Source organism: Clytia hemisphaerica, unplaced genomic scaffold (assembly GCF_902728285.1).
Source record: "Clytia hemisphaerica strain Z4C2 unplaced genomic scaffold, Clytia hemisphaerica genome assembly, whole genome shotgun sequence".
In the NCBI taxonomy this organism is placed as follows: Eukaryota; Metazoa; Cnidaria; class Hydrozoa; order Leptothecata; family Clytiidae; genus Clytia; species Clytia hemisphaerica.
In genome coordinates this window covers 260,226-281,972 of record NW_027104531.1, presented here as the reverse complement: position 1 = coordinate 281,972, position 21,747 = coordinate 260,226, and the positions used below count along the sequence as shown (strand labels likewise).

Below are 21,747 nucleotides of genomic sequence, written 5' to 3'. Positions count from 1 at the left end.
GGATAAATTTTCGCGGGGATTAAATTTTGCGGATTTGGGTGTCATCTGCGGAATCAAGCACCAATAGAAAAATGGACCTTGACCTTGTCCGCGAAATATTTCTAACAAAAAATCTGAAAAATATCAAATAAATACTTTTTGAATGTTTACTGAGATCAAATAAGCGCTAATGATGGGTATTTCAACAACCAACACGCGCGATTTGGCAGTAAAAGGCACAAAATCATGAAAATATTGCCGAAGAGAAATTTTCAGGGGTTCTACAGGAATGTTCTTTATTTTTCCTGGGGGTAAAAATTATTTCGAAATTTCTAGGAAGGTTAAACACTGGTTTTACGGTAGATGGTCTCAACAAAATAATAAAAGCCACCTTATTGCTTTTCAAGGGCGGAAAATGGACCTCTGTCTCTCACACGACTTGACGACGATAAAAACCTCAAAATAGCGTTGTCTGCTTAGGTGAACAAAGGCGATACAGAGCCCTACATCACTTATCGACTTTGTTTTACGTCGACTCGATATCCTTCGATACATAAACTTGGTATTATAATGATTATACGGAGGGGGGGTGCTAGTATCTTTAAGGGACATCTTATTCTTGATATTCATGACGTGATCTTTTATACGTAAACACCCGAAAAGCACCGGGCGTTTGCCACCAATTTTGAATTTAAACAACCAAACTGATGGCAAACGTCCCGTGTTTTTCTGCTTTTCCGTACGAAAGATTACGTCATGAATATCAAGAACTAACGTTGGTAACCAACCTCTTCACCGGTAGACATATCCAGTTCTTCCCTCTCTTTGGCTCGCTGTTTCAAATTCGTCACCGTCTCGCTAGGGTATCGAAGAGAAAAAGTTACAGCAGTACTTTTTATAAGAATGACAAGGCTCAATTTTTTTAAGAATCATGCTGAGCCTCAGTCTTTTGTTTAATTTGTTTCTAAAGTTATAATTTCATCATAGACCTTATCATAAATTACGTCACGAACATCACTTGCCTCGTTCTGAAATTATTGCCATGGTGATTGACTCACAGTGGATTTTATTAAAACTACTTCCTATTCGTAAAAGAATTATTTTCATGTCTCATGTCCCTACATAATCACCATATGGTAATTACTTGGATATGAGGTAAGCGATGTTCGTGACGTAATTTATGAAAAGGGGTATCATTTACAATATAATCAGGCTTGACTTTCTTCCTCTATTTCACACGTCTGGGGCACATACCAAATACAAAATACATTGGTACCTTCATAGTGTCCTCCCCCCCTTTATAAAGGGGGGGGGGATTCTGATTTTGGCCCTATTTTTAAAGTATGGGGGAAAATGAAAAATTTGAAATTTGCTGGGGGGGAATAAAGAGGGGGGAAAACCATAAATTTAGGAAATTTTGACTGGGGGAACTTCACTGATCTCAAGGTTATCTTATTGCAAAACCTGTTTAAGCAATAAAATCAGCAAACCTTTTTAAATAAACCAACTTGTCAATAAAATTTCATTTTCCCAGCACTTTCAAGGCTATATTTTCAAGCTTTCCCAAAATTTCAAATTTGATTTTATGGGGGAACCGCAAAATCTTCAAATAGCTGGGGAAATTCCAAAAAGAGGGGGGAACCGAAAAATTTTGAAATATGGCGGGGGAAAGAAAAGAGGGGGGAATGGAGAAAAATTTGGATTTTTAGTGGGGGGAACCAACCCAGGAGGACACTATGGACCTTTTATTTTGGCTAAAAGCCAAGAGCTTAATTACTTTTTTTTAATTCAAGAGTCACTTAATACGATTTTAAGGCTAAAATGAAAAACTTTTATGTATTACAAGGCTCACTCATAGTCCGTATAAAAAAACCCCGGAAGCCTTTTGTTTCTTTCCATTGTTTCTTACTTGAACTTGCGTTTGAGAAATAAGTTTGTTTTGCTCGCTTTTTGATCATGTGATTAAATCTTAAACTAATCCCAAGGCAAGAGGAATACTTGGTAACGGGATCAAAAACTGAGCAGATCAATTTTCATATTTTGATCTTAACAAAGGAAAAAGCTAACAAAAGGTCAAAACAATAAACTTCCAAACCAGAGTTTTTTATACGGACTTTGATTTATGTAATTCTTTTACAACAAAACAAAAAGGTTAAAGGTTCCAAGGGCACGTGAGAAGAAGGTAAACGATACATACTTCAAATTTTTATTGATTTGTTCAAGGTATGCTTTTTGATCAAGGATGACTTCGAATTTTTGTCCGTTTTCTTGGTCTGTACTGCTTCTGAAAGTGAAAGTGAAAGTGGTGGGTGAACAATCAAAAGTCAAAACAGGTAAACCAGCTCGGTTTTAACGTGATTTCTTTAGGATGGTATTTACATTTTTTCTTTATTCTTTTATTGGTTTTAAGGTTGATTCTAAGTTAAGAAGCTCAAACATTTATAAAAAATATGAAAATTAAAATACGAAAATTAAAGTATCTAAATTTTTCTGTGGGGTACTGAATAAACCTTTCAAAAACACAGACAGATAAAGCATTACGTTTCTTCGTGTGTTTTCTCCAAATAATTTCCGTCTCGAAGATATAAACTGATGTCAATCACTGATGCCTAGAAATAGAAAAGGAAAATTTTCCGTGGTCATTTTAGGTGTGTCTCACACCGACTACTCTGTGCCAGAGTGTATCTCACGTTCATCGCGTCATGTTACACTCTGTGTAATAATGTAATGCAAGAAGTAAAATTCCCGTATGGAGACCTCTGCGATGAAGTATGATTTATAAATAGCAACGCTTCTCTCATCGTCTCCCCTCTCTAGCAAGCACTCCATCGCAGCGGTCGGTTTGAAAAATATCAAATGAGAAAAGACAATGACAACAGACCCTCTACGGCAATGAATATTGAAATTAGCCGTATATACTGGATCTAGGTACAGACAACACACCAATAGGCCAAACTTTTTAGACAAGATTAAATGACAACTTCATATCCGGCAACGTCCACCTTGCTGAGTCATGTTTATAGGTGAATGCAGTGTGTCACATTACTGGACTATTAGAGATGTTCATTTACCATAAAGGGAACGATTTTTTCATGATATTTATGACAGTGTTTTTTTACGGAAGCACTCCGTTTTTTGCCGGCAATGGCAAATTTGAAATAGAGAAAAGTTGTTATAAAATTTGCCACTACTGACAAAAAACCCGGATGTTTCCTTATAAAACATTTCGCCATGATTAACAGTATTTGGTACTGTCCATATTATTCATTTTGTTATTGGGCTCTTTCAGAAGATGCTCGTTAATTGGGGAGGGGTGGAGGATATAGTGTCCAGGGGGTTGTGAAAAATCTACAACATTTGCCTTGTCCGGTAGTAAACTTGCTCTGTTTTTGGGTAACTTTGCTCTGTTTGAGGGTAATTTTGAATGTCCAGGGGGTTAACTGATGCTTGTCCGAAGGGTTTACACCAGAGGGTTATATCCGAGGGGTCAAAAGTCAAAATGTCCGGGGGGTAAAATCTCCAAATATCCTAATATCCTCCACCCTCAATATTCAATTTTTTTGTAAAAGAGCCCATTGACATATCACCTGGTTATCAAGGTCATGTCCTTTCAGATCGAAATTACAGTCGATGACATTCAGGCCGACAAGAAGGCCAGCGAAAACGGCTCCTTCGTCAGAAACCAAAATGGCGCTCCTTTCATACCAATCACTGTTGAAAAAAAAAGGGAAAATAAATATGAAAATGTGTAAATAAGAATGACATCCGAAACGTGTATACTCCTTTAATAAAGGTTAAAAACAGTATGTTCTTATAAAAAACGTGTATGCTCCTTTAATAAACAGATGTTATCATTTGAACTTACAGTAATAAGTCACGCTCCTCCAGAATGACAAGCATCTGTTCAGCCAACACCTTCTGCATCAATGCCAACCTCATCCAAGCCCGCGTCCTTCCTATACTGGTCCTGTTAAGAAACAAAATACATTATTCAGTGGCCAATGCTCATTTTTTTGTCTTAGCCGAGAACAACAAATTAGGCAACATTCTTCAAATTTTTTGCAGGATTATGTTAAATTTGGAAGATGCAAAAACCTTTTTGTTAACTCGCTGAGATAGAAACACGTCTGAGGTGGAAGAACTTTGTATGTAAAGAATACAAAATTTGCATAGTTCCTCACAGTAAGTAAGTAAGTATTTTTTTACCATTTAACACTACAGAAAAGATACAAGTGATGATATGCACAAAAAATATATGGAAGGAGACCGATTTATAGTCTAGCTAATCAATCAAAAAGATGCGGCCACTTTTTATAAGTACATTGCGTTTATAACACTTTGTAAATTATTTATAAATGTTTATATTTTTTAAAGAAATTTGTTTTCTAATTAAGAATAAATTAAAAGAAAGTTTGCTAACCTTTCTTAGTAGGGGAGGGGTGTGCTCAGTATCTCCCAAGACAGTGAGTAAGGGCAAGAGATTTAACAAAGCTGAAATCAGATGAGCTCAGTGTAATGGGTAAGATCACTGGATGCTGTTCCAATGTGTTATGCAAAACTTAGAGAAAGATTTGTTCCCAAAGGTAATGGTGTTGTAGGAGGGAACAAAAAGTAGTTTCAAACATGCTCCTCTGGTACTTTGAGTGTTTGAGAGCTGAATAAAGTTAAAAAACTCCAGAAGGTCAAAGGGTAATTTGTTATTTAGGAATCTGTGGACAAAAGATATATTAAGGCATTTGACAAGGTCAAAAATCTTGAGAATTTTGAGGTCAGAAAGGAGTGGAGAAGAAGTAAATAATATAGTAATAGTAATACGACGTAAGGCTTTCTTTTGAAGGATAAATATAGGCTTAGAGGTGGTACATATTGTCAGTAAGACCCCAGAGTTGGCAACCATATTGAAGATGGGAATGAAAAAGAGCATAATAAATGTTAACTAAGGTTTTTGTTGAAACATAGTGCCTGAGCTTAGATATAATACCATTTGCTCTGGCAAGTTTAGCTGATAAAGATGTGGTGTGGGCTTTCCAGTTGAGGTGCATGTCAATCAAAAAGCCAAGATATTTGATATTTGAACTTTGAAAAATTTTCTTACCTCCAATTTTAAGAAAAGGGATAAAAGGAAGAATTTTTCGACAGTCTCTGAAAATTAAAAATTCGTTTTTCCAGCGTTAATAAGGGATATTTTATTGCCTTTGAGCCAAGTTTGGAGGGATCTTAGGTCACGATTGACTCTGTTGCAAAGGGAAAGAAGATCATCATTAAAATGTGAAATATGGGTATCATCGGCGAAATGAAAAGTTTCACTTGAAAAGATTGCATTGTGAAGATCATTAATATGGATAAAAAATAAGAGAGGTCCCAGAACAGAGCCTTGTGGAACACGATGAGGGATTATTTTAATAGAAGATTTATTAGATGAAATAGAGACAAACTGGGATCTGTTAGATAAATATGATCTGAACCAGTCATTAGCCTTTCCTCTAACCCCATAGTGGTCCAGTTTTGAAATTAGAATAGAACGATCGACAGTTTCGAAAGCCTTTTGCAAATCAACAAAAACACCACACACACAGTTACCATCATGAAGAAATTTCCGAATACGTTCAACAATATTAAGTAAGGTATGGATGGTTGAGTGAGATCTACGAAAACCAAACTGGCGCTCAAAAAATACTCGATGAAAATCTAAGAAAGTAATAAGACGAGAGCACATAAGTTTCTAAAGAATTTTCTCTATGTTGGAAAGGAGAGATATAGGGCGATAATTGGATATTTCAAGTGGAGAGCCTTTGTTATTCAAAACGGGAATAACTTTCGAGAGTTAAAGCATTGTGGGAAAACAACCAGATTCAAATGAAAGGTTAAAAAGAAAAGAAAGGGGTCCAGAGGAAGAATTTTTGGGGAAATGCTATAAGGGCCAGATGATTTGTTAAAGGATGGAGAATTAATTGTTAGTAAAACTTCAGCAGGGTTAACACGATCAAGAAAATTAGAGTTCCTAATGGGAGAAGACAAACCGTGGACCCCTGATTTGGACCCCCAATATGGACCCCAATATGGACCCCTAATGGACCCCTAATGGACCCCCTTTAAATGGCGAGAAAAGCATTGTGGGTATTTCCCAACATTTAATAAGTAGTTATTTGTGCTATATTAGTCGTTCTATATACTATAAACATATTAGAACAGTTATAGAGTTACATGATACATTCTGTTATTTAGACATAAATTCAGTTCGTTCAGGGTGATTTGTTCTATTGTTAAAATGTTGACATAATGTTGATATTTGAGAAAAATATTGACAGAATCATAAAATATGACGTCTCTTAAGACAAAAACATTCAAAATATTATACCGAAAGTGATGTAGATAGTGTGAATGGATATAAAAAGACACCAATCAGAAGCTTGTGACTTCTCAGAGAGGGTTGTTTTAGAGTGACAAGCTTGACCAGATAGTTTATTGTTATTTTCATGACAAAATGACATTTGCTAATCAAAATAATATTGAATTCTTTAAATATGACATCTGTTAAGACAAAATCACAAAATAATAGAACTATACCGAATGTGATGCTGGTAGTGTAAGCGGATATAAAATGACGTCAGTCAGAAGCTAATGAGCTCTCTCAGATAGTGGTTTTAGATTGATGGCACACGAGGCCTGAGTTACATTGAAGAGTTACATTTTGGAGTGTTAAAGTTGCTAGCATAACTTCCTCTAGAAAATAAAAGTTTATTATCATAGGAGGGTTTTTTTATATAGGTATCATCCACAAAATCTTTTTTTAGAGGCAAACGATATGGTAATATTATGAAAGTTCGAGTTACTCGAGTTGTAACTCGGCTCTTCGTGTCTCAATCTATGATTTGTTAATCCAAAAAACATTGTTCTTGAGAATACCCATATTTATTTGGACTGAGCAGAGCAGCTCAAGTAAAAAGTCAAACTTAGCAGAATGTTAAGTTCGAATAACTCGGAATAACTGGGAATAAATCTTAAAAAGACTTATCGTACTCAATGTGATATTGGAAGTGCAAATAGACATAAATTATTTCAAACTAGAGTTGTTCAGAGCTGTTTTGGTATTTCTTGCCGTTTTTGAGGGGGTCCATTAGGGGTCCATATTGGTGGTCCATATTGGGGTCCATATTGGGGGTCCATATCGGGGGTCCACGGTTTGTCTTCTCCCTAATGCAATTTTTGAGATAGTGAGAGAAGTGACGATTGGTTGGACCAATTTTGGAACGGACAGTATCTGCAATAGATGTAAAAAAGTCATTGAAGCCATTGGCAACAACATTTGGATCAGAGCTGAGATGGCCATTGACACGAATAGATGAAGGAGAAGATTTGGAATCAGATCCTATGATATCTCTGATCCCTTCCCAGACTTTCAAAATATTTGTAGCATGAACAGAGAAAAAACTGGAATAATAATTATTCTTACTCTTACGTGTAAGAGTAACTATGAGATTTTTGTATGTTTTATATCTTTGATAGTAAAAATATTTCATAATAGGGTCCTTCTTGGTTTGAATATTATTTCCTAGAATAAAATTGACGTTGTGAGATTGACTTAATAATTCCGGGGGTGATCCATGGTTTAGCCCGAGTTTTTTGTTGGTGTTTGGTCACAATAACAGTTGGGACATGTTGATCAATAAGGTCTTGGATAAGACCATAAAAGGTTTTGAAAGCTTGATCAACATCTGTTATATGATATAATTTATTTACCCAATCAATATTAAGAAAATCAAAAATAAAATCTTGTTGTTTAAAAGTTTTTCCAGTCCTTTCGGAAGATTTCTTCGTTCTTTGGTTTTACAAAGGAACCACAGACAATGATGAAATTGAGGAAGATGATCAGAGATAGAATAAAGCAAATTTCCTGAAAAGGTACGCTTTTCAGTAATTGAAGAAAAAATATTGTCAATAAGTGTCATAGAGTGGTCAGTCACATTGAATTCCAAGTCCAGAGGGCTAGAGAGAAATCTTAAAGCTACACCAATTAAGCAAAAGAGAAGCTTAAGTTAAAAGTCGCATCAGGACGCGAACCAAAGTTCTGCTCAAGATGTGTTATTGAAGGATATTTTGACTTCCTTTAATAAGGCAAACTTCTCAATATATTTATCATCGGCAGGTCAGGCTAATTGAAACGGTTCACCTTTGGATGTTGTAATGAAACTGTATTAGAACAAAGAATTCAACTAAAACTGAAGGTCATAAGTATAACCTCAAAAATTACCATCTTTAAATACGCAAACCAAGTTGGCGTGCCTCCATTTGATTAACAGTCTTGCTAATTTCAGATTATTTCATTTTATTCATGATATGCACCATTACAATGACTTCCACGTACCCAACAGCTGATTGGTTGAAAGTGATGTATCGACTGACGTTACCTCACTTTTAACCAATCAGCTGTTGGGCCCGTGATGTAATGTCAGAAGACATTGCAATGGTGCATATCAATATCATGAATTAAAATGACAACCTAAAGGTTGACAGAAAATGAAACTTCGATACATACTTGATATCAGAAAGATTCCTTATATTTGCCAATATATCAGGGAGTGTGGAGATTTTTGATTCCAATGATTCAAGCATTGTTGTGAATTCTTTTCTTTGACCAAGCAATGTCCTCTTAGCTGAAAGAGAGACACTTTTAGTTTTGATTAGAAATCCTGGAGGAAGCACTCAGGCGAAATTGGAAACAGGGACGTGCCGCCCTTTTCTTAGGCTTTGAAGATATCTGACGGGGTCCTAAGATTACAAATTTTCAACATTTGTACCTGACAGGGTCGTCTTTCGGTTATTTTTGCCACTTTTCAGGGTGGAAATAAGAAAATTTTTCAATCTTTTGTCTACATTTCGTCATTTTTGCCACTTTTCAAGGTGAAAATGGGAAATTTTTTTCGATTTTCCTTCCGGCAGGGAAAAATTCATATCTGGCAGGGTCCACTTTTGAAACTCCAGCGGTGCGTCACCATCGGCCGTCAAGGTCAGTGCCCCCAGGTTAGAAATATTTTTTGTGTGTTAGGTGGTTAGGCGAGACCAATTTGATTAGTTGTTTAACGGGCCCGACCTAGGCTGAAATTCCAAAAATTGAAATAAAAATGATTTTGGTATACATACAAATTTTGGTAGTTTTTCCAAGGTTTAGAGAATTGTATGTTCAATTATTTATTTATTAATTGGAGCTTTTTGTGTCTTTTTATATCTATTTTGCATTTTTGTCAAAGATGTAGTAGTTTTTGCTGTCTTTTTAGGAGATTTTAGAGGTAAAATTCTACTTTTATTTTTATTTTTTTTTAGACAGCTGACGGCATCTAAAATCTGGATGACTTTTGGACAAAAATGCCATTGGTTTTTCTTGTTCCCAAATATCTACTGATCCTAAAAATTTTACTGGGTGTCCGAAAATTTATTTAACGAACACGCCCGGTAGTAATTTGTCAACTGATGACCTCACCACCTAAAGTGAAAATTTGATTTCAGAATATAGTAATGATATAGACGAGTTTTTTATGTAGATACCAAATCACATCAGTCTCAATAGGTAAAAAATTAGGTATTTAAAAACAATTTAAAAAACAATTTATACCATTTGAAAGCTCGTCAAAAACTATATAGAAAACATTCAAGTATAGTATTCAGGTATATTCGATTTCTAAACCTAACTCGAGAAAATTGAGATCGTAATTCCTTATAAAATGAGGCATTTTTTCAAAAATGACGTCATAGAAGAGCTATGGATCTTTAATAACTTTTCATATTCAAATTTTTACTTATTGAGACTGATGTGATTTAAAATCTACATCAGAAAACGCTTCAAATGGTATAAAAAACTTTGAAATTTGGCAACATCAATTTTTCACTTTTGTTTGTGACGTAATCAATTGATAAATTATTCTCGGACACACGTCCGGTAAAGATTTTTAACATGCAGAGTACATTTTTCTGACTCTCTAAACTATAAGGATTTCAAAATAAGTATTCAATGTTTGTCCCTCAATATTCACTTATTTCACTTGACTCACAGTATGAAATCAAAATAAAATATGGATAGCTTTACGTCTGGAGTCTAGGAGTCATTTAAAGGCCTAATCTCCATAAAATTTGGTGTGTGTTGCAAAATAATGAATAATGAATAATGACAACTCGCACGCATTAACCTGAGATCAGATTGTGATTGTTTTCGGCACACCACGCTGAAGCTCTAAAGGAATGCGTGAAAACATAACATAATAATCTGACGAATACGCAATCTCAAAATCGTAAGGACCGCGTTTGTCTAAAAGGAATAGGAATGACAACAAAGTTGCATGATTGTGTTTACAGTATGAATAGGGCACAGTATCAGTTTTTGACTTTCTGGCGCACAACAAGATTCTTGTTGTAGAATTTTCTGCGGGGGAGGACTATTTTCCTCAAATGTATAATTTCCTTCAGAGGTTTGAATTATGAGTAGCTGTTATTAGGTTAGCCCACATTGAATTCGAAAGTGGATCTTACGGTAAACCAGACCCGATCAATCGAACTTGTCGAACCAATTGAACAATCGAACTAATCGAACTCCATGGAACGATTAAAGTTTGATTAAAAAAATTAATTGAACCTAATTGAACGCTCACAATAGCAGTTCGATTGGTTTGGTCAGTAAAAACTTCGATTACCAGTGGATACCCCTTAAAACCTACAACAAAAAAAGGTACCCCCTTCTATATCCTGATAGAGAAAACATTACGGGCTGAAACTTTTTCGGGTGAGTCTAGGCTTGGCTACCTGTGATTTTCTTCCCTGGGTATGATATTTTGTAAAAGCTGCTAAGAAAATTTTTATTGCTTGGTGAAAAAATGCAATTTACCCCTTAAAACCTACAAAATAGTTTTCTTGAATAACTGTTTATAAAATAGTCTTTTTGGTCTCAAATTTTGAACAGCGATTCACTGCAAAGTTACTAATGCTACAATTAGATTATTGGTTATTAAATATTTTCAAAAAACTGTTCGTTAAAATCAAATTACACCTTAAAATCTACACTAATACACCTTAAAACCTACAAACATGCTCACAATTCATCACTGAAACTGTAAAATTGGAATTCAGGTGCTGAACCGTGATTCAATGATTAAATACTTGCTAGAAATCCATTCCCAAAACAATATTTGTATTTTTCAGGATTTCATACCAATAATGCACTTGCCCCTGTTTATTTGTCAAAAAACCGCTTTGAAGGGAAAAAACTTTTATTCACTTCATTTTTGATGTATGTTACTAATATTTTTCTAAATCTCCATCAAATTTGTCACATTTTGGTATGCAATATGACCATGTTTTGAGAAAGTCGATTTTAAATTTAAGGCTTTAGTGGCCACTACCATAAAATGAGCTTTAATAAAATAGAACTTTGAGGGCCTTACGATTTCTTTAAGGTGTAACCATGGAGAAGAAAACAATTTTTTCATACCTACCATAAGTACAGTACTTAAAAGTTAAAAAGTATAGGTTTTATGGCCTTAAATTCATTTGTGTAATCTCTAGGTCCAAAAAACATGATTTTTTGAAGGAATTTTTGATAAAATTTTCAATAATTTCAAATTTTACGACACTTTACGATAATCAAAATTCTTGAAAATAGGTATTTTATGAAAGTAACTATATCAGAGATTGTAACAAAGTGAATTATACAATATTAAATTAAGTTTAGTGGTTAAGAGAGCCCAAAACCCAAGTTTGTACAGGTTTGTAGGTTTTAAGGGGTGTGTGGTTTTAAGGGGTCCACTGGTAGTTTGATGATATTAAATCCTCATAATCTTCCCTCGCTTGCAAAAACTTTATCCTGCCATGCGATTGCCATTTCAACAGTTCCCAGACTTAACAGCTTAATGTTTATTGTACCCGGATATTTGTCTATCTAGAATAAAGTCCGTAGCCCCTCTGTTGCGATTTCGGGCACAACCGAGTGGCTACACCCCAACAAACCGCCTCTGGCGCTAAAAGGATACAGGGAAAATGTGTAATCCGCTATCGGAAGTAATTTCCCGATTTACATTCCGAATTTGGCTTTGAAAAGAAGCTAATATACAGAGGCGGAGTAGCACAAACTTGTCGAACAAAATTGGTTGATTGAACTTAATGGAACACTCACAATCTTTTAAAAAACCTTAGAGTTCAATTAGTTTTTTAATCAAACTTTAATCGTTCGATGGAGTTCGATTAGTTTGATTGTTCAATTGGTTTGACAAGTTCGATTGATTGGGGTAAGTTTGAAATCCAATTCCATTAGGGGACCCGTCCATATTCATTTGACAACGAATAACATCAAATTGGCGTTATCCTCTGGACACCCCACCCCCACAGATACAGTGGGGCTTTCGCATGTCTTTACGTGTGCGCGAAGCTCGCGCGTTGCGAGTACATAATGTATAGGTGTTAGAAATCCAATTTATTCAGACTCGTTCAATGCGAGTGCTTTTGATTTCCCTCCCAACACTCAACTCGTACCTTTTATAAAAGGCCTATTTAGTTTAGTATAATAGGTACGTGCTATTCAACCGCTGATTAATAGGAAAGCAAAGCTATTTACTTTGAATTAATAGGGAAGCGAGTGAGTATTTACTGACGTTTCATATTTAAAGGTCTCCTATTTTAAGTAAAGAAGATACAGCTGAAACATTTGTGAAAAGTCTTTAAATGTATTTATTGAATAATAAGAGCGTCCAAAAGACGAGATAATATAAACAATATCCAGGGTTCCAATTTATAGCTTCGGACTTCACAAAATGCGAAGTGAATTTTTTAGCGATCCAAAAAGATTTTCTAGCTAAAAATGCAAAATTAAAAAACTATAAGAAAACACCTATTTTGCTACTTCTTTCATTTGTTTATCTATTGCTTTATCAACTCGCTACCTCGCTAATTTATTCACTCGTTTATCTATTGCTTTATAAACTCGCTACTTCGCTAATTTATTCACTCGTTTATCCATTGCTTTATCAACTTGCAACTTTACTACTTTCTTCATTCGTTTATCTATTGCTTTATCGACTTGCCACTTTGCTACTTTATACACTCGTTTATCTATTGCTTTATAAACTCACTACTTCGCTAATTTATTCACTCGTTTATCTATTGCTTTATAAACTCACTACTCGCTACTTTATTCATTCGTTTATCTATTGCTTTATAAATTCGCTACTTCGCTACTTTATTCACTCGTTTATCTATTGCTTTATCTACTCGCCACTCGCTACTTTATTCATTCGTTTATCTATTGCTTTATAAATTCGCTACTTCGCTACTTTATTCACTCGTTTATCTATTGCTTTATCTACTTGCCACTCGCTACTTTATTCACTCGTTTATCTATTGCTTTATAAACTCGCTACTTCGCTAATTTACTCACTCGTTTATCCATTGCTTTATCAACTTGCCACTTTGCTACTTTCTTCATTCGTTATCTATTGCTTTATCGACTTGCCACTTCGCTACTTTATTCACTCGTTTATCTATTGCTTTATCTACTTGCCACTCGCTACTTTATTCACTCGTTTATCTATTGCTTTATAAACTTGCTACTTCGCTACTTTATTCACTCGTTTATCTATTGCTTTATCTACTTGCCACTCGCTACTTTATTCACTCGTTTATCTATTGCTTTATAAACTCGCTACTTCGCTAATTTACTCACTCGTTTATCCATTGCTTTATCAACTTGCCACTTTGCTACTTTCTTCATTCGTTATCTATTGCTTTATCGACTTGCCACTTCGCTACTTTATTCACTCGTTTATCTATTGCTTTATCTACTTGCCACTCGCTACTTTATTCACTCGTTTATCTATTGCTTTATAAACTCGCTACTTCGCTAATTTATTCACTCGTTTATCCATTGCTTTATCAACTTGCCACTTTGCTACTTTTTTCATTCGTTTATCTATTGCTTTATCGACTTGCCACTTCGCTACTTTATTCATTCGTTTATCTATTGCTTTATCGACTTGCTATTTCTCCACTTTATTCACTCGTTTATCTATTGCTTTATAAACTTGCTACTTCGCTACTTTATTCATTCGTTTATCTATTGCTTTATAAACTCGCTACTACGCTACTTTATTCACTCGTTTATCTATTGCTTTATCAATTCGCTATTTCTCCACTTTATTCACTCGTTTATCTATTGCTTTATAAACTCGCTACTTCGCTAATTTATTCACTCGTTTATCTATTGCTTTATCAACTTGCCACTTTGCTACTTTCTTCATTCGTTTATCTATTGCTTTATCTACTTGCCACTCGCTACTTTATAGAATCGTTTATCTATTGCTTTATAAATTCGCTACTTCGCTACTTTATTCACTCGTTTATCTATTGCTTTATCTACTTGTCAATTCGCTATTTTATTCACTCGTTTATCTGTTGCTTTATAAACTCGCTACCTCGCTAATTTATTCACTCGTTTATCTATTGCTTTATCAACTCGCTACTACGCTACTTTATTCACTCGTTTATCTATTGCTTTATAAACTCACTACTACGCTACTTTATTCAATCGTTTATCTATTGCTTTATAAATTGGCTACTTCGCTAATTTATTCACTCGTTTAAAAATCCATTGCTTAATCAACTTGCCACTACGCTACTTTCTTCGTTCGTTTATCTATTACTTTATCTACTTGTCAATTCGCTATTTTTTTCACTCGTTTATCTGTTGCTTTATAAACTCGCTACCTCGCTAATTTATTCACTCGTTTATCTATTGCTTTATCAACTCGCTACTACGCTACTTTATTCACTCGTTTATCTATTGCTTTATAAACTCACTACTCGTACGTTTAATTGCTATATACGCTACTTATTCACTCGTTTATCTATTGCTTTATAAACTCACTACTACGCTACTTTATTCACTCGTTTATCTATTGCTTTATAAACTCACTACTTCGCTAATTTATTCACTCGTTTAAAAATCCATTGCTTTATCAACTTGCCACTACGCTACTTTCTTCGTTATTTTATCTATTGCTTTATCTACTTGTCACTTCGCTATTTTATTCACTCGTTTATCTATGTCATCTATTGCTTTATAAACTCGCTACCTCGCTAATTTCTTCATTCGTTTATCTATCGCTTTATAAACTCGCAACTTTAGAAAAAAAAAAAACTATGCTATGGGCTGAAATGAAATATCATCTCAAAAATAACATAACCGATGACATAAGATCAACTAGTTGATGGTATTAAACGCTTTTGGGATATGGTTGGCCATGCGAAATGCCGATACATTAACCCATGGACGTCAACCATATAAACAAAGTATTGCCAATAGTGGTTAAACGAGGGGGTAAAGCTTCAGGACACTAAAAAATGATAGCTATTTTCATTGACGTTTCATCAGTGTTTTTTGTTAACGTTGTCAGTGTGAAAAAATAAGGGTTAAAACTTTCTGGACAGGGGAGACGAGTTAAAATATCCAGTATTTGTATATTAGAACGTCACATTCAGATTAGGAAGTCTTAATTCAATACTTTTATTAAATTTCTAGTTGTTTCATTTAATTTCATTTAATTTTCTATATTCAATTCTTTTAATAGCAACAACATTTGTTTCCGTTGTTTCCTTACTACATTTCGAAATTTTAGACTGAAAGAAAAGTAAAAATGAATTAAAAAGGAGAAAAGAAGAAAGTTTACTTTCTTTCATTTGATTTCAAGCCTTTTATTTAGTTCCATCCTAAGCACAATACATTTTTATAAAACGATATAAGCAACTGTTAATAAGCGTCCAACAATAGGAGCACTCGCACATAAGAAGACTTGCGACACTCAACACGCAGACTATTGTTTTCTGTTTGCACTACATAATAGCTCGCAAATTATAATAGGCTTTTGACCTGTTTTAAATAGCTTGAGTGTCCCTATTAATTCGAGGCTACGAGTCGCCAATAAATAGGTTCTCAATAGTGAAAGAAGCCGCTTGCGAGTCTCTGACACGCAAGGTTCGCGTACGTGTAAAGACATGCGAAAGCCCCACTGTAACGTCAAGCGATGTATACCAAAAGTTGTCGCCATTTTTTCATCAAAGTTTTTCTGTGGCAAAGTCCGCACTTGGTTGTACCTGTGGCCGTGCTTAAAGTATGCGTTCTTTTAACTTATGACCTTTATTTAAAAAGAAATTAAAAGCTTCACTTGGCGCTAGGTCCGTGCCGTTCTTTAGGCGTACCACCTTCTTTGCCCACTTGTGCGATGTGGTTATCGCACAAACAATAAAAATATGATGTAATGATATCATAGCGCAAACCAATGGGATATGCGCAGATATGCGAGCAAATTTTCATGTAATTCATACACAAATATATTTTACAGCTTAAAAAGTATAGTGTGGTTGGTGGCCGGTAAAACAAATATTTGCAATTTTCACAAAAACTTGGTATACCTTTGATTTCTTATAACGTCAAACCTAACTTTTGAAAACCCCCACCCCCTCATAACGTCAATTTGACGTTTTGCGTTGTCCAATGAATATGGACGCCTCCCCTTAGTCTTTATTATAAGATCGATCATTGGAACAGCTCGATGACGGATCGATATGTGATTGATGGATTACTTAACGATCCGGATAGGAAATCGATGGAAGATTCAGCCATTAAAAAGTCTTGAGTATCGATCCTTCGTTGATACATTATCGAGCTAGTATTCCAGACGTCCGCGCTCGATAGGATCGATCATCAGAACGGCTCGATGACGGATCGATCATCAGAACGGCTCGATGACGGATCGATATGTGATCGATATAGTCATTGATCGTTAATAGATTATTTATCGATTGTAAATCGAGTATGAGTCGATAGGGTTGATAAGTTCGATAAAAGATCGATGATAGATCAATAAATAATCGATAACTAATCATAAGTTTGAATAAATCTAGCCGTTCCAATGATCGATCCTCTCGAGCGCGGGCCTCTGGATTATTTGATGAAGTAAAAACATACAGTCAAGTCGAGTAACTTGCATCAGTGGAAGGAAACTTGCATAGCCATCAAATGACACGACCCACGGCATGGCCCGAACATGTTCGGGTCTGTTCGGACCATGCTCGGGCCACAAAAAAGTATTTTGAATCGGCCCGAACATTTTGTTCCGACCATGTTCGGGCCATGTATTTACAATTGATATTTGCTCGGGCCATGTTCATTTTATTTACCTTTCCTGGTTTATCATCACCCATTGTTAAGTATTTTCATTAGACAAATTCAAAGTTCCAAATACCAGTTCGATTCACAAAGTTGTATAACAGTACAAGAAACGATCCAGAAAAATTCTGCTTCGAATAGGAGAAGACCACGAGAAAAGGTTGGCAGACGATATCATACTCCAGGATGCAAGTGAAATTTTGCTTGCATTTGGTGGTTCGAGCTGGGTCGGAGACCTGTTTCACCGGTACGGGCAAATTTCAGAAAACTACTTAGAAAACAGCTAGAAACACTTGAGAAAGACAGAAAATCAGGATAGAAGATAGGAAAGTAGAAATTAGGGGGAAAATAAGAGATGATGCATCCTGGAGTATGATATCGTTTGCCAACCACGAGAAAAGGGAACGGGATAAAGAATAAAAAGAAGACCATATTATGTAAGATTCAAATCATTCTTTTTATTAATTTTCCTAACTTAATTGGAAAACAGATGATTAACTTTTATATTTGAACAATATATATTTGAATAAAGATGAAGATTTTTAAATTTGTTTGCTAAAATAAGGAATTCAAAATATAAATATTGGGTCCTGAAATTACACGCCCGATCGTAGCAAGTTTTCGAAAATCTGGTCCGAACATGGTCCGAAGCTGCGCGGGCTCGGCCCGCGCCATTAAAAAAAAAGTATTAATCAAGAGGCCCGAATATGTTCGGGCCATGCGGTGGGTCGTCAAATGAGTAACCATTCAAAGTAGCAAAATTTCAAAACAAATGAACTACGCAGCTCCACTCGCAGCTCTACTCTACCATTTTTGCTTTGATCGGGCCCTCTCCAGGTCATTCATTTTAGGGGGCTAAGCATGTTAGCCTCCACTGATGCAAGTTACCCAATCTCACGGTACTCACCCTTTAGTCCATGTCTTAATATATGTTCAAATACCACAAAGAATTGCTCTAACGTTGAAGATTCCTCTGTTAAAATCCGTCCTGTTCCAACTGAAAGGGTTGTATCAATCAAAGTTTTTATGCATATTTTTGAGATATTGAGCAAGTTGGATCGTTCTATCTGGAACTTTCTTTGAATTTGAACTTCTCTAGATACAGTATTAGAGCCAGAGAAACTTCCTGACTTTCCTGAAGAAGTTTCGGTTACTAAAAAAGAGTCAGATTCTGTGTCTGCAGGAGACGCCATCTTGTTGCATGTGGTTTCAGCTAATGTCTTTTACGAAACAATGGTTCATGTAAGATATATTTAGATTTGGGCGGGAGATTTGAAACGCCCAATTGATCTGTCCAGTGATTGGCTCAAAATGACATCATAGATGTACTTGATTCGTCGAATAAATATTATTTAGATAAAATGGTAGCAAAGCAGTGCTTGACTTGTTTACCGAGGACGCGAGGTATACCATATATTGGTCATTGGCCATACTGCCATATACAGACGACAGACTCACTTTTACATTTCAGCACACACGACATAACTTTTTACCTACTATGTTTACTGACTGCTGTTAGTTCTTTTATTGATTTTTATAAGGCAAGTTTAGTTGATATGTGGTTGATAAACATAAACATAAAACCAGACTCGTAAATAACGGAGGTATGGAGGTGATACACTTCGACGTTGCTGCCCATCCAATTATGTTTTACGGTCCTCATTTCTGGAATGCTTACGGTGTCCAAATAAAAGATCTGAATCCATTCAGTAGCTTTCTATCATCTTTGAAACAAAAAATTATTTCATAGTTATCTTATAACCATTTCTTATTATTTAGTAGTAATCATATGTATATATTCTCCATTTTCGCGCCAAACCCACGCCATTCTTGTAGCTAAACATATAGCTATTTTTAAATGTACATAACGTTCCTTTATTTACCACAGTACTTTAACTGCCTGATGGCTTTGTAAACCTATTAAGAGCCAGTTTTTTTAAGAGCGGGGCAGGTCCAATAGTTTGAAACTTAGATTTTTTTCATTTTTGGATATGTTGTTAAGTACAATGAACTGAGTAAAATCCCAAAATATTTTGGTCTGAAAATCCATAATGGCGGATTTATGCCAATTTGAAGTTTTTGACATTTTTGGGCATTGCACTTAAAAAGTTTTTTGATATAGAACCATGCTTTCTCAAATCAAAATGAGGAATTGATTTTGGGTGGTTCTGAAACTATGGCCAGTAAACTATACAATTTTCCAAAAAAATCAAAATTTTCAAAATGATAGCTGGAGTTATGACGTCACAAAAACACTACAAATTTGATTTTAGGGGTATTTTAGAGACATCTGACCTGTCCCAGGGGAGTTTCTTACTGCTCAAAATAATATTTTCTGTTAGTTTAGTCCCTGGTCTATCCATTTGAAGTGATTGCAATAAAAAATTCCGGCCCTACTGGGCCCCTAGAGGCCTGAAAAAAAGCCAATAAGGTCTCAAAAAAGTACCAACTTTAGCCCAATTTTCCTAGAAATCCCAACATTGTCTGACCTCCAACTCTTCTGTTCCTGAAAGACAACCGCCTGGTCTCTTAGGATCAAAAGAGAAACCTATGTGACCTCCTACCATTAATTTTTTATCTTGATTTAAAAATTTTCTTAACATCGCTCGAAAAATGACTAAAATTTGGGATATTTTGCCCCATTGGCAAACTTCAAAGGGGTCTAGGTCACTGAATTTGTTATAATATAAGGGCTATGATGAATCTTTTATATAAAAACAATGAAACTAGGTGAAAAAAGTTGTCAAATGTGCTTTTTTGGACCAAAAAGGCTTTTTTTTCAATTTTTTGACTAGAGCTGAGGTCATTCTATTGCAGCCGTAATTGGCAGTTAGAAAGTAAATTTTATCTGAAAATCATGATTCCTCATCACATTCCAGAAAGGTTTCTAGGAAAATCAATATGGTACTCTTCGAAAGCTTATAGAGGCTGAATTTTTACTCAAGGCGGCTTCAAACTCCCCTGACCCCCTTATTTGTAAAATTGACTTAAAAGTACATTTTTGGCTGAAATTTTTGCCCAAAATGAGTACACATTGCTACTTGATTCTTGATTTTGTGAAAGCATCCTATAGATAGTTCAAGAATTTATCAGAAGTTGGAACCTTTTCTTTCTTTTAAAGATCGGGCTAGCTCAAAGTCAGTTTTAACTCTAAAATCCTAAAAATCTGCCAATGTTGCTCAAAAAACATTTTTGCTCAAGTTAAACAGAAATGAGCCCACTCAGATAATTAAAATCTTGGTTTTGGAAGTTTCATGGGGATAGTACACACATTCATCAAGATCTTTACCTCTGATCTACCTTTAAGGATCAAGTCTGTCAAATTAGCTTCTAAACTCTCAATCTTTAAAGGTGGACTTTTACCAACCCCATAACACAATTTTGCTATCCTGTTTGCTTTATATGCAGTTAATGACCAAAGTCAATTATCCAAAGAGAGGAAAGGTTTAGGAATATTTGTACTTTTGGCCTTATCTCTAAGTATTTAAGGGCAGAAAGATTGATGGCAAAATTGTTTTTGGGGTTGGTAAGTTCACCTTTGAATTTGAGAGTTTAGAACCATTTTGCAGACTTGGTCCTTAATGGTAGATCAGGAGGTAAAGATCTGATGGAATGTTTGTACTATCCCCATGGAAACTTTCCAAAAACCAAGATTTATTATTGAGTGGCTCATTTTCTGTTTAATCTTGAGCAAAAATTGTTGTTTGGCACATTGTCAAGATTTTTTTTCGGATTTTTAGAGTTAAAACTGACTTTGAGCTCGCCCTAATCTTTAAAGAAAGAAAAGGTTCCAACTCTGATAAATTCTTGAACTATCTATAGGATGCTTTCACAAATCAAGAATCAATAGCAATGTGTACTCATTTTGGGCAAAAATTTCAGCCAAAATGTACTTTTAAGTCATTTTACAAAATTAAGGGGGTCAGGGGAGTTTGAAGCCGCCTTTGAGTAAAAATTCAGCCTCTATAAGCTTTCGAAGAGTACCATATTTGATTTTCCTAGAAACCTTTCTGGAAGTGATGAGGAATCTGATTTCAGATAAAATTTACTTTCTAACTGCCAATTACTGCTGCAATAGAATGACCTCAGCTCTAGTCAAAAATTGAAAAAAAAGCCTTTTTGGTCCAAAAAAGCACATTTGACAACTTTTTTCACCTAGTTTCATTGTTTTTATATAAAAGATTCATCATAGCCCTTATATTTAACAAATTCAGTGACCTAGACCCCTTTGAAGTTGCCAATGGGCAAAATATCCCAATTTATCATTTTCGAGCGATGTTAAGAAAATTTTTAATCAAGATAAAAAATTAATGGTAGGTAGGAGGTCACATAGGTTCTCTTTTTGATCCTAGAGACCAGGCGGTTGTCTTTCAGGAACAGAAGAGTTGGAGGTCAGACAATGTTGGGATTTCTAGGAAAATTGGGCTAAAGTTGGTACTTTTTTCAGACCTTATTGGCTTTTAAGGCCTCTAGGGGCCAGTAGGGCTGGAATTTTTTATTGCAATCACTTCAAATGGATAGATAAGGGTCTAAACTAACAGAAAATATTATTTTGAGCAGTAAGAAAC

The 21,747-nt window shown here is 35.2% G+C and overlaps 1 protein-coding gene across 1 annotated transcript in view; it reads right to left on the bottom strand.

The window, feature by feature from the left end:
* Positions 1-18,398, bottom strand: part of LOC136822429 (RUN and FYVE domain-containing protein 2-like) — a 33,370-nt gene extending 14,972 nt beyond the window's left edge. Inside the window, exons 1-7 of the mRNA XM_067078685.1 lie at positions 18,087-18,398; positions 8,516-8,633; positions 3,845-3,946; positions 3,567-3,690; positions 2,521-2,588; positions 2,177-2,263; positions 768-837 (exon numbers count right to left, since the gene is read on the bottom strand). Of these exons, the coding sequence (XP_066934786.1) occupies positions 768-837; positions 2,177-2,263; positions 2,521-2,588; positions 3,567-3,690; positions 3,845-3,946; positions 8,516-8,633; positions 18,087-18,372 (855 nt within the window). The 5' untranslated portion in view covers positions 18,373-18,398. The remainder of the gene's footprint in view (positions 1-767; positions 838-2,176; positions 2,264-2,520; positions 2,589-3,566; positions 3,691-3,844; positions 3,947-8,515; positions 8,634-18,086) is intronic.
* Between the last annotated feature and the right edge of the window lie 3,349 nt (positions 18,399-21,747).